Source organism: Vigna umbellata, chromosome 5 (genome assembly GCF_029865625.1).
Source record: "Vigna umbellata cultivar VRB3 chromosome 5, Vumbellata_1.0, whole genome shotgun sequence".
NCBI lineage: Eukaryota > Viridiplantae > Streptophyta > Magnoliopsida > Fabales > Fabaceae > Vigna > Vigna umbellata.
This window is the reverse complement of record NC_142169.1, coordinates 68,577,878-68,591,434: the sequence shown is the minus strand read 5'-3', so window position 1 is coordinate 68,591,434 and position 13,557 is coordinate 68,577,878. Positions and strand designations below refer to the sequence as shown.

At 30.0% G+C, this 13,557-nt stretch overlaps 2 protein-coding genes and 1 non-coding gene across 3 annotated transcripts; 2 read left to right on the top strand and 1 right to left on the bottom strand.

The window, feature by feature from the left end:
* The first annotated feature begins 789 nt into the window (after nucleotides 1–789).
* TRNAV-UAC (transfer RNA valine (anticodon UAC)) lies at nucleotides 790–862 on the top strand. The gene has a single exon. It is a non-coding gene; the product is annotated as a tRNA-Val (tRNA).
* A 1,302-nt stretch (nucleotides 863–2,164) lies between these two features.
* On the bottom strand, nucleotides 2,165–8,133 carry LOC124830194 (uncharacterized). Its single transcript, XM_047303850.2, has 5 exons — nucleotides 7,961–8,133; nucleotides 7,819–7,872; nucleotides 4,259–4,362; nucleotides 2,836–2,874; nucleotides 2,165–2,482 (listed from the first exon to the last, which is right to left on the bottom strand). The coding sequence occupies exons 1-5, from the start codon at nucleotides 8,034–8,036 to the stop codon at nucleotides 2,348–2,350; spliced, it is 408 nt and encodes a 135-aa protein (XP_047159806.1). The 5' UTR covers nucleotides 8,037–8,133; the 3' UTR covers nucleotides 2,165–2,347.
* A 4,676-nt stretch (nucleotides 8,134–12,809) lies between these two features.
* Nucleotides 12,810–13,557, top strand: LOC148198846 (non-specific lipid-transfer protein-like). The gene is made up of 2 exons (XM_088115409.1): nucleotides 12,810–13,197; nucleotides 13,339–13,557. Exons 1-2 carry the CDS (start codon nucleotides 12,857–12,859, stop codon nucleotides 13,346–13,348), a joined length of 351 nt encoding a protein of 116 aa, XP_087971535.1. The 5' UTR covers nucleotides 12,810–12,856; the 3' UTR covers nucleotides 13,349–13,557.

Sequence of the window (13,557 nt, the reverse complement as noted above, 5' to 3'; positions counted from 1 at the left end):
AAAAACGAGTTTTGTTCATCACAAATTATTAATAAAAAATTCAGTAAATAATAAATTAATTATATTAAAAATAGACGGACACAAAAGATATTGAAACGACAAAAAAGTTGGAAGCATACATAATCAATCAATCAATGAGGAAAAAAAAACAATGCATAAATATGATTACATTCTATTTTAAGATTAACAATTTAATCATAAAAATTATCTTATTTTTTTAATAATAAAAAAACTAAATTAATTTAAAAACTTAATTTGAATTTATCATGATTAATAGCTCCTGAATTATTCGAAATGAATTAATAGAGATTTAATGATATAAGTTAAACTAAAACAAATTAAAAAATCAAACCAATTTCATCTAATTAAATGTATTCGGATTTTAATGTAAATATAATTTATTAAGATATAGATTGAATATGGAATAAGATTTTAGAACAATTTATGTCTACCTCTTGAAGAATGAATCAGTTGGGAGTGTTAGCAATACAATTTTTAGCACATTAGATTTGTTACTGGTCAAAATTTAGATAAATTATGAATCTGGTAGAGATTTATTTATTAGAAAGGGAAGATCTACTTTAATTTATAAACTTGAACAAATTTAAACTAATAAAGTGTTTTAAAAGAAGACATTAGCGTTTGTTACTGTGATTTCATTATGATTAATGAAGTGGTTGATGCAATTAATTTAAATGATTGAACATCATTACTTTGCAAACACTACCGAAGACCTTTTTCAAGTTTTCAATTAATAAAATCTCGTTAATTTATATACATAACAAGTCGGTTGCTGTGGTGTAGTGGTTATCACGTTAGTCTTACACACTAAAGGTCCCCAGTTCGATCCTGGGCAGCAACAATCTCTTGTTATTTTGTTTTAATGAATTTTGGATCAAACCCAACCCATTTTATAATTTGGTTGGATTATATTAGACATTTAAAAAAGAAAGTTATTTACCAAAACATAATCTATCTCGTTAATCTTAGGCAGCTGTATAGATTTGTTACTTGTTTTTGTATTTCTTTTTTCATAATTTCAAAGCTACATTTCAGATGGTTTTGAGAGTTTAATTTTGTGTTTGAATGAGAATAGTGGACGCAAAACTAATTCTGTGGAACAGAAAATAATGACAAGTTGGAGCTCAATTAGCAACTGTATTTGATAGAAACGATCATATATAAAAGAATTGTTAACCTTTATATGTTTTTTTTCTTTCAAAAATCATATGAATCGTCATTTATAATTGATTATAGAAATTTAAAATATTGACATTACATGATGATTAAACTTTAATAAATAAAATTAGTAAGAAGATGGAGACATCTGAGCTAATCTAGTGTAACTAAGTTTTAAGAATGCATTCAAGACGATTATGGGAAGTAAACACCGTAATTCAAATAGTGTTAGTCAATAATGCATTCATTAAGTAGCAACTATGAAAATTAGTTTTCATAAAAAATCTAATTTATGTCACTAAGCAATTTTTAGGATACTGAAATGTCAGTGCAACGTACCATGAAGAAGAATTCTAAGTTGCTAAGCACAAAACCCATTTTTCCCATCAGAGAGATAACCAAAAGTAGCTGAAAATTTTTCTTTTACCCTCGTGTTTGGTTAAAAATGAGTTAGAAGAAAAAAAAAAAGAAAGAAAATGAAATTAAAAAATAACAACTTTTGCTCTATATTTGAGAGGAAAAATAAAAATAAAATAAAATGTGAGACCCAAAAAAAAAGGCACTTTTCCTGAAATTAGCATGCAATGAAAGGAGAATAACATCTCTATTTCTTTTTTCGTTTTGATATCTTTAACAATTAAATCATTTTTTATAAACAAATTTAATTAATATAAAATTTATTTATGAAAAATAATAGAATAAAAATTAAATCTTTACTAATATAAGATATTTTTCATGTAAAAATTTTATTTTCTTTGCACTCTTTTCCACCCATCTGATTATGCAAAGATACCTTTTTCTATTTCATTCCTTATTTCTATCCAATATATTTATCTTCTATCTTTTTCCTTTTTGTTTCTTTAAATTCAATTTCTATTCCTCGCTAATTTGCTCCTAATAAAAAAGTATAATAACACCATGAAAGACACAGTAAACATATGGTTATCCATCCAGCTACCAAAATTTTCATATCCCTCTTTTCAGATGACATGAAGTTTCTGAAATCTCAATTAAAGAAAGGCATTGACAGTCACACTTGCCCTTAAAATCATACCGATACAATGGATGAATGCAAAAATGAATTCCTAACAAAATGTAGCCTGTAAAAGAATGGTTATCATGTTTTCTGTGTGTGTTTTGTAAGACTAAGGTTGTTTGTCAGTTTTCACTATGCAGAAGTACTAAGGATGTCCTCAGACATGTCAATTGGTTCTTCGGGTTGTGGCCTCGGCTTCTCAACTGGGGCAGGCTTTGGACGCCCGTTAGGAGTAACTTCATCAACTTTCTCTTTTTTCACGTCAAACTGCATAATGCAACATATACAGCAGTTGGGTCAGTTAATCATATTATATTACGTTACATGTACTCAATGGAATCTTAAAGACAGTATGGTCAAGGACCCAGAATAATTTAAAAGTTCAGGAACCTAATTAGACACTTTCAAAACACAGAGACTTGTTTAAAAAAAATACAAATAGTTCAAGAACCTATATCACTTTAACCTTCAAAAAATGATTATCTATATTAAATTGACCATCTTCCAGTAACACTTAATACGTGAAAAGACTGCTTGAAGGCATGAAGGAAATATATTGATACATTGAAGGGGATACACAACAATATGATAAAAATTTAGGTTCTTGAAATCAAACTGACCTTGTAACCGCAACCAGATACACAAGCATGAAAACATTCCTGCATCAGAAGAGATTAACCATAATTAATTCTTAAACAAAACTATTCAATAACTAAGCCATTAATTGCTATGAGGGTGTAGCAAGTGAGAGTAACTGGGCAGATTTACTAACTAAGTTTTGATTTTCCTCAAATGATGTGAATCCCACAACCCAGCATTCCTATAATAGAATTTTGAATGATGAAACATGCAAGAAAAAAGTCAAATATGCATTTTTAAAATAAATCTCCATTGACTTGGTAATGCCACAACACTTAAAATGTCTACTTAAGTTTAATGTTCGTGCTCCAACAACTTACCAGAGAGATATCATTTTATATACGGGAACATGCACAGAAAGAATCAAGGGTACTGAGTTTTCTGTGACGGTGAGGAGATGTGGACAAATGATGCACAGACTACAGAGAATATTTTGAAAAATGTTGGCCTCCCAAATCTGTCTAGCTCTCAAAGATGAAAATGAGATCACTCAAATTGGACAATAGTCTAACTTAATGCAAATTTGACAATATCTGGACTGGCTAATTAACCACATTAAAGTAAAACAAATCAAGCAGTAGAGTCAGTTGTAGCTCAATATTTGGTAAGCGCAGACCAAAATGAAAGTAACATAGTTGTGTAGCTCCTATGAAACCCATAGCTGAAACTTTAAATTAAAATCAGATGAAGTTTTAATCCACAAAAATGTAGGATGAAACAAAAAGTGTAGCATTCGTACAAGACTTTATAGAATGCTATTTATGTTTATCATTTGCACTCAGGGATTTATATTTAGCAACAAGTCACAAGGATATGTAAGACCAAAGGAGAAAAAGAAAACACTTCATTCATAGGGTTCAAGTTGAATAAATATGAATTCAAACGAAATTTAGTGAATTAGAACTTGAGACAAGTCACTAAAAATGAAGAGCTATTTGTAATTTCTAGCATACTTCGGTTTCTATTCCACTAAATACAACTACAATTGATTGAGTATTGGATCACTATTTTGCCTACACTTTACACATAACTGTCAGCCTCTCCTACCACTATGTTTGTGAAGCCAAACCTTCAACACGTCTTGGATTTTAGCGACTTCCATTCAACTTGGAGGAAGGAGATCCCAAGGTATTGTACATTGTAATGCATGCATTTGAAACTTGATAGATATATATTACGGAATTTTAAAGTTGATACACATTTTGATTTAGAAATTTTTTCTAAGGGGTTAAATTGAAATTTACCATTAAAATTATGAGTTGTGAGAAGAGAAACCATCAAAGGAGAGTTTTGTTAGGATGAACCAAACTAGAAATGAACTACATAGCATGTTGCTAAATACTAAAATGGCAACTTGGGAAATAAAAATGTAAAAGAAGCATGGGATGGGAGAAAAGAAAATACCGCTGAATAACTAGCAGCACCAGGGGAACGATCAATATAAGCACTCCACTGTTGGTCCTTTAGTACAGGATCCTTGTAACACATTAGATTGCAATATTCCAAACCTGGTTAACCAATAATCTATCATTCACACATCAGAATCAAATTCTGGCAACTTGCTAGAGCTACTTTTACAATCATCATTTCAGCCCTCACAACAAGGTTTAATGCAGTCAGTTAATGAAGACTAGGCTCCTGTTTCTGCATTGAATTTGTAATGAACGGAGGCACATACAGGGAAATGGAACAGATATGGGGATGGGATACAACAGTTTTCATGGAACTGAGAGCAGATACATTTATTCACACACAAGTAGGGTTGCTCTCCCAGCTCGTGGTCAGTTTTTGGGTGCAACCGGAAACACTCTGCAGGACAAAAAAATTCCAAGGTTTTGAAACTTGGTCCAGGACTGCAATTTCAAGAACATCAATTTTTTATACAACCATGACTACAATCTAAAACTTTGAAAAAAAATCCATGATCCTGACTGGAAATAACAACGGTAAATGGACCGTCTGAACAATCTAAGACAACATGGAACGAAGTATACAGAGCAAAAAACAACCTTCTACAGGATCAAAGGAACCAAGATACTTAACTAAAGTTATGGTGGCCAACCAACTGACCAGGTGCACATAACCCTTCAAGGGGTGGAGAGGCCAATGAGCTTATGAGAGGAACTCTAGCCCCTTCATGGACGGGGGAAGGGCAGAATAAACACCAACTCACTAAATGGAGTATGCATGCTTAGTAGGTCTTAAGTGGTTTCCCTAAGGGTATGGTCTACTAGAAATTAATGTTTATGGGATTTCATAGAGCATGTTTGAAGTTGGAATGGACTCAAGCGTGGGTCACACATCTCAAGAGGCTAAACATAGAAGCAAGAATTTGGTTTTTGCGGGCAAACTTCAACCTCCGTTTAGATCAACTTATAAACAGATACACTGCTTGAGAATTAAATTGTAAAATAATTCTTGAGGACATAATTGATCCCTCTCGTAATCTTCTATTTATAAAAATAAATTGATACAAGAATACATGATAAATAGGATAACTCTAGACACAATGTAATCATGATAAATAGGATAACTCTAGACACAATATAATGATAAATAAGGTAACTATAGACACAATATAATGATAAATAAGGTAACTCTAGACATAATATAATCATGATAAATAGGGTAAGTCTAGACACAATATAATCATGATAATTAGGGTAAATATTCTAACACTCCCCTCAGCTGGAGCATACAAATTGTATGTAATGTACCAAGCTTGGAATAAATAAACTCACTCCAACAAAATAAACTTGTCTCGAATGTCAAGACAATAGACATGGTAACTTTGGCTTCGAACAAGATGCACATATGCTTCAGACCATCAAGAGAGAATGTCTATAAACAAAATTGGACTCACAAACCAGCATAACCAAAGAGACTCCTCATAAGCTTATGGATAATAATATTGGACAACCACGAAACTTCATCTAGCACCATGAACCTTCAAGTAGGATGACTTTGACAAAGTTGATTTCCATCAAAAGTGAATGATGAGTAGTAGACAACAACAAACTGTAAAGACACTGCAAAGACTAGATTGTGTAAGGATGGGGCCTGCATGGCTAAAGGCGACAAAAATGCAGGGACTGCTATCCCTGACTAGTTGGGGCCTTCAGTGGTTGAAAGCGACAAAACTGCAGGGACTGCCATCTCTGACCTGCAGTGGCTAAAAGTAGGGACTGTCATCTCTGACTTGTTGGGGCCTCTGACTAGTGTCTAACTCATGACTGGAAACATACTCCCCCTCACTGCAGTAACTAAATTGCCATTACTGACTGATGGAGCCTGCAGGGACTAAATAGCCATCACTGATGGAGCCTACAGGGACTAAATTGTCATCACTGACTGATGGGCCTGTAGTGGCTGGAAGCAAAGGACTGTCATCACTGACTGACGTGGTGATGGGGGCTTGCAGTGACTGAAAGGACAAGACTGCAGGGACTACCATCACTGACTGATGGGGCATGCAGTGGCGGGAAACATACTCCCCCTCACGGCACACGACGGAAATGACGACGCACCCATGACAAATCGTGAAGGTGAAAAATCATAATGGTCTCCTTTATTCATCAAAGGATCCAAAAACAGATCTGACAAGGGACGGGTGAAATTGTTTGACTAAGATTCTGAATCTTGATAGAAATAGACTCCCCTCGTGCCATGAGGAACCTTCAACCTATGACTTTGGTGTTGAAATTCCTTAGTGTTAATCAACTAAGAGCATTGACTCTCCTTGGAGACTTGTAAATAAATGACACAAGCCATCAGGAACATCACAACTGCTACAATATGCAAAGCTAAACACACATTAAAAAGGCTAAGGAACAATGCTGAAACAAAGAATATTTTTTTTCTTTTGGCCCAGCGAGAATGGCAGCGACAACCAGGGATGGGTCGCGCTCCTCGATGCGCACAAAACCCCTAACTTTGCCAGAGAAAACGAGACGGCAGCGGCGACGAAGGTTGAACAGATGTGGCGCATGTGACAGTGCTTGGATGAGAGCTAGCCCTCGACACAGGCATGATTGCCCATGGCTCAAGGAGGCGATCCAGATCCATTGGTCGTCGGACTAAACTGTGGCAGTGGTCGGTGGCAGACATTAGCGGACGACGTCAGAATGACATAAACAGAGGTTGATGGTGACAAACTTATGTGGACAACTCCTCATAGTGGAAAAATAGTGCCAAGTGGACAACGACAAACGACGCCAAACAATGACAAACGACACCAGACAGCGGCAAACAGTGCCAGACGATTGCGGATAGCAACTAGGGTTTGGAAACTAGATAGAAACCAGAACATGACTGTATTTAAGAAAAGATGAAATTTTTAAGGCTGCCAGAGGCCACGGCTGTAAAGGTAGAAAAGATTCAGACAACCTGTTCTGATACCAACTTAGAGAATTAAATTGTAAAATAATTCTTGAGGACTTAATTGATCCCTCTCATAATCTTCTATTTATAAAAATAAATTGATACAAGAATACATGATGAATAGGGTGACTCTAGACACAATATAATCATGATAAATAGGGTAATTCTAGACACAATATAATAATGATAAATAGGGTAACTCTAGACCTAATATAATCATGATAAATAAGTAACTCTAGACTTATAATCATGATAATTAGGGTAAATATTCTAACAACACTAATAATCATATCCTTCTTTCTCTCCCCTAAAAAGTAAATTTGTGATGCTCCGGACCCTTAAAAGATTGTACTTGCACTTTGAGGGATGAAATTATATACAGGTTGACAAGTTCGTATAGAAGTGCACTTTGAGGATCGAAAGCAACACAAGTGGTCGGGCCACTTTCCGGACCCAATTGTATACTAACTATTAGGCTAGCAGAAACACAACATACAGAACAATAACCTAGATTTTAAAGGAATAATAAGAAATTTTGAAGGAAAAATAATAATGATAATAAAAAAACATGAAAATGATCTCACATTCCTCCCATGTCTCTTCCTCTGAACTGCACCCCTTCTTGCAGAAAACTCGCCCTACAATCACACAACAGAAACAATGGTTTAGCCAATGTAAGTGAATAAGAAATAATAAAAGAAATTGGGATGTGAGAATGGAGAATACATGGAATTTGGGTGAGTGCAGAGTATTTGTTGGTGCATTGATTTCCGCATGGAGACACCCACTGTTCCGGCATCATCTTTCTTCTTCTTCTCTTCAATTCTCTTCTCAAACCAATGACATGAGACAGTTTATTAATACAGCAATTCAATCTAAAAATCCAAAAAATAAAAATAAAAATTGAAGTTCCTCCTTTGGGATTGATTTTTATTTTTATATTTCAGATTTCTGTTCCATTTGAATCATCCAAGATCAACAATAATAATAATTGTTTAACAAAATTATACTTAATTTTGATGAATAATAAGTAATTATATAAATTTTATATAATATCGAATATAGTAGGATATATAAAACACACGCAAAATTATGATAAGTAAAACAAAACCATGGATATATAATCTTATTTTTACACATTAACTTTATAATTTTTCTAAAACTAAAAGTAACTTAATGTACTGATATAATAATTAAATTAAGACTTAGTTAACTTTTAAATATTTTATAAATTTAGATATACATATCATATTCTTTTATGTTTACTCTTGATACATATTTTTATCTTTCTCGTTTATACCTTATTAATTAATTAAATATATTTTAGTATCCTATTTTTATTCTTTGTCTCTAGAGTAACAGTTATTTCACAGTTATTTCTCGTTCCCATTTATGGTAGTTGAATTCAATGAGAAGAGCGACAAGAAGAAAAAACATTGGGTTTTTTTCCAGGATAGACATAAAGCAGAGTTGAAGGATATTATTATCTGTGTACAACAATAATAATATCAATGATATTCATTTTACATGTAAAGTATTTTATTCATTTTCTCCTCCAATAAAATTTAATGCAGTTAACCATCTGTAATAAGTGAGATTTTATTCAATTAATCAATTTATTAGTTATATCAATTTTAATATGATTTATACTTAATTGTGGAGTTAATATATATATATATATATATATATATATATATATATATATATATATATATATATATATATATATATATGGGGTTTGCTAACGCGCGTACGCCTGTTTTTCAGTTGGTACATTTTAGCAATGTGTACCGGATTTTAGTAGACAAAAATACCCTTATATATCATGGATTCTAAGTTTTAAGGTTAAGGGTATTTTAATAATTTTCATTCTCAAAACTTAAAAAAAAAAAAAAGAAACCCCCCAAATCCTTGCTCACCTCTCTCATTCCTCTCAATCCTTTCTCTTTCATCTCTCTCACTCCAACCTTTTCTCTGTCATCCCTACTGTAGTCCCAATTGAAAATATCAGAAACACTTGCCTTTAAACAATTTGCCTTTGTAAAGAGTTGAGTCATTGACATATTCACCTTCAGGCAAAGGTTCATTCAAGATCTCTTCAATTTCACCATCTTCACTAATTTCTCTAGTTTCATCATCTGCATATGTTGAATCATCATCTCTAAAAAAAACCCTCCAGGCCAATTATCAATTCTTTCGGATGTCAATTATGCTTGTGAAAATTAGATAAAATTATATACGACAAAAATTATAAAATGAAAACTCATTATAAAGTCATTTTTTGTAAGAAATTGTTTAACAACGAGCGTTTCTGATTTTTTCCAGGCCAATTACCAATTCCTCTGATGTCATTATGCTTGTGAAAATTAGATAAGACAAAAATTATAAAATAAAAACTCATTATAAAATCATTTTTTGTAAGAAATTGTTTAACAAGTATTTCTGATTTTTTCCAGGTCAATTACCAATTCCTTCATGCTTGTGAAAATTGGATAAAATTAGATGAGACAAAAATTATAAGATCAAAACTCATTATAAAATCATTTTTTTTGTAAGATTGTTTAACGGCAAGTGTTTCTGATTTTTTCAATTGGGGCTACAGTAGGGTGTTTCTGATTTTTTCAATTGAGACTCCAGTAGGGATGACAGAGACAAGAGGGTGTTTCTGATTTTTTCAATTGGAACTACAGTAGGATGACAGAGAAAAGGTTAGAGTGAGAGAGATGAAAGAGAAATGATTGAGAGGAATGAGAGAGGTGAGCAAGGGTTTGGGGGTTTCTTTTTTTTTTTTTTTTAAGTTTTGAGAATGAAAATTATTAAAATACCCTTAACCTTAAAACTTAGAATCCATGATATATAAGGATATTTTTGTCTACTAAAACCCGGTACACATTGCTAAAATGTACCAACTGAAAAACAGGCGTACGCGCGTTAGCAAACCCCTATATATATATATATATATATATAATTGAGATGTATTTTATAAACATGTTTCAATACATATGTTAGTTATTTTCCTCATATAAAATTGTATTAATTGTTATATTTTACTGTTTTTATGTTGCATTTTATAGATTGATTATATTTCTTAACCTGTGACGGTGAGCATCATGAAATATTGAATGAGTAATTGAAATGAGATTTTGTAAGGTGATTTGGTAGGGGATAATCCTCGTGAGGAGGCAATACATTATTATACGTTATATAACTTAAATATTGAGTTCATACATTTTCTTATACATTATAACTTAACTATTAAGCTGAGGAATTACTCTAACATAAGTTAGTTATCATATCAAATAAATTGTGGTTAGATAATTAATTAGTTATAATATCTACATGATAAAGTATTAACATATAAATCAAGAGTTAAATCATAATAAGATAATTAATTTCCTTTTCCTTTTTATGTTTTTATAAAGCATAACTTTCCTTAATTTTATTATTCTTTTTATCATAAATTATATCATTTGTTTCTTTAATTGCTAACTATTTTGTTATATACAAATGTGATGATATGATTTTTGTTATATATAATTAACAAAACCTTTCTTTTTATGATAAAAACAAAACTTTTTTTTAATGTGTATTATTAAATAGTACGTAAATGATGATAAAATTGGACTTGCTTGTGATGTGTTTATTAAAAAGTATAAAATTTCAGTGAATCGAAGGGATTATATTTGTGTATAAAAAAGTATATAAATATAAACTTTTTATAAAACACTTAATTGACAAAAGCACGTCCTCCAATTCATTAAATTTTTTTTTTTGGTTTTTCAATAAAATATCAAAGCAATGGTGCAATTTTATCACCATTTACATACAACATAACAACACACTTATCAAAAGTATTATGTTTTTAAAAAGTTAACCCTATTAAAAAAACATGTCATTAAAATGGATAAGCAATATAAGTTAAGGAACTCTTCTTCATGCACCTCTAAGTTTTTCCTTGCATTTTTAAACTATCTTTTAATACCTAAATTTTTCTTCTTGAGTAATTCTTTTTCTTATATAATTATCTCATTCATCATTTATTTTTATTCTCACTTTTTCTTAATCTAAACTTAATGTCGCACATATTTTTTGAATCTGAAAATCTAAATTAGGAATTTATTAAACTTCAAATCAAATTTCAAAATTCGGTGATATATATTTTGGATTTTGAAATACAATAAACATTTATTCTGAATTATGAAATCCGGTGGTTATTTTTTCCGAATTTCAAAATTCAATATTAATTTCTTACTGATTTTTAAATCCGATAACACTTCTGAATTTCAAAATATTATTTTTACTATTATATTATTTTGTTTTAATTTTTTTTTAGATGTGTGTTACTTGTTTTAATAAATTATATCTTAAAATATCAAAAACACTAATATATATAAAATTATATTAAAATATTATATAAAAACAATTAAATTTTTTAATAATTTTTATTTAAATTTTTAGTAAATTAAAATTGAGTCAAGTAAAATAAAATTTATTTTTATGTTAATTCAAATGAATATATAAAAGAAAATTATAGTAATTAAAATATTTATTAAATTTTAATTTAAAATAAAATTAAAAAAATATGTTAGCATGACTTCCAGATTTTAATGATAAAAATTTGAATCCATTATAAAAAAATTTAAATAAAATTTACTAAATATTTTAAATTTAGTTAACTATATTTTATATTTATAGCTAATTGAATTTTATTTTAGTATAATTTATAGTTGATTGGATTTTATTTTAGTATAATTTAATATTTTAATGTAATTTAATATATGTTAGAATATTTGTTTAAATTTTATTTAAATTTAAAATCTATTTGTTTAAACTTTGTTTGAAATTGGTATAATTATTTAAAGAAAACAATTTGTTTTTCTGATGAATTCGATTATAATAAATAAAAGTAGTAAAAGTTGATATATTATAACTACAATAATTATTGATGGAAAATTGTATTATTAATACTATTATACTATCACTTATAATATCATTAATGATATTATATTAGTTATATTAAATCATTTATTAATTAAAATATATAAATATATAATTTATGATTACCGAATTTCAAAATTTAAAATTCAAGAGAAATAAACACTGTATTTTGAAATCTAGAAATAATAAGTATTGAATTTCAAAATCTAAAGAAATAAATATCAAGATTTCAAAATTCAAAGAAATAAATATCAAATTTTAAATTCTGGTAAATTACTAAGTCAAATTTTAAAATTCAATTAATTTTTTTAAATTTAATGATTTTTTAAATTGAATTTTAAAAATATGATGATTTCATTCATCAAATTTTAAAATTTAGTGAATTTTTACCACGAACTTTAAAATTTGGTAAGTTTTCTAAATTATATTTTGAAATTATGTATATACAAAAACTAAATATGAACAAAATGCGTAAAATGCATTATCACAATAAATGCATTTTACTGCTTATGTAACATTTTTCTATATATATATATATATATATATATATATATATATGTATATATATATATATATGTATATATATATATATATGTATATAAGTTTTTACTGAAGACAAAACTGTGAATTTTGAGGAGCAAGAAGCCCCTAAGTGTGGTTGTTTTGTTAAAGATTGTTTCTAAGATGGGGAAGAAGACATTCATAGCTTATGTCTTGTTTATAAGCATGATGTTAGTGGGAAGTGAAGTGCATGCCATAACATGTAATGACGCCATAACCTTTTTGTTGCCGTGCGAGCCATTCATGCTGGGTTTGGGTCCAAGAATACCATCGCTTAGTTGCTGCACAAGCATAGCAATAATATTCAAACAGACAAAAACACCTGAACTTCGTAGATCCACATGTAGTTGTCTCAAGAACGCCGCATCTCAAGCAGGCATCAAGCATGAGAGAGCCACACTACTTTCTCGCTTATGTAGGACTCGCTTTTCCTTTCCCATTGATCCACTCGTCGATTGTGATTCGTAAGTCTCATCCTTCTTTCTCTTTTTCTTTTTATCATATTTCAAAAATGTTAAAAATCATTAATTGACATTTTTCTTTAAAAAATAGTATGCTTTCTCATGTTTTTCTAATTCTTAAACTTTATATCTGTTTTCATGCAGGGTTTCTTGATCCTTCCAGTTCTGGATTCTAGATAAATAAATATTTATATAGTTTGGAGTAGGAACAGAAATTTAATTTGAAGTGATATTTACTCCATGAACTTTTACAATTGTCTGGGTTGGGGAAAAAAATATTCATAATGTTATGAAAATTTAAAGTATCACAAAAATATTATGCCATGTTTGTTCTCTCAGTAGACATCTTAAACAATGTTTTTA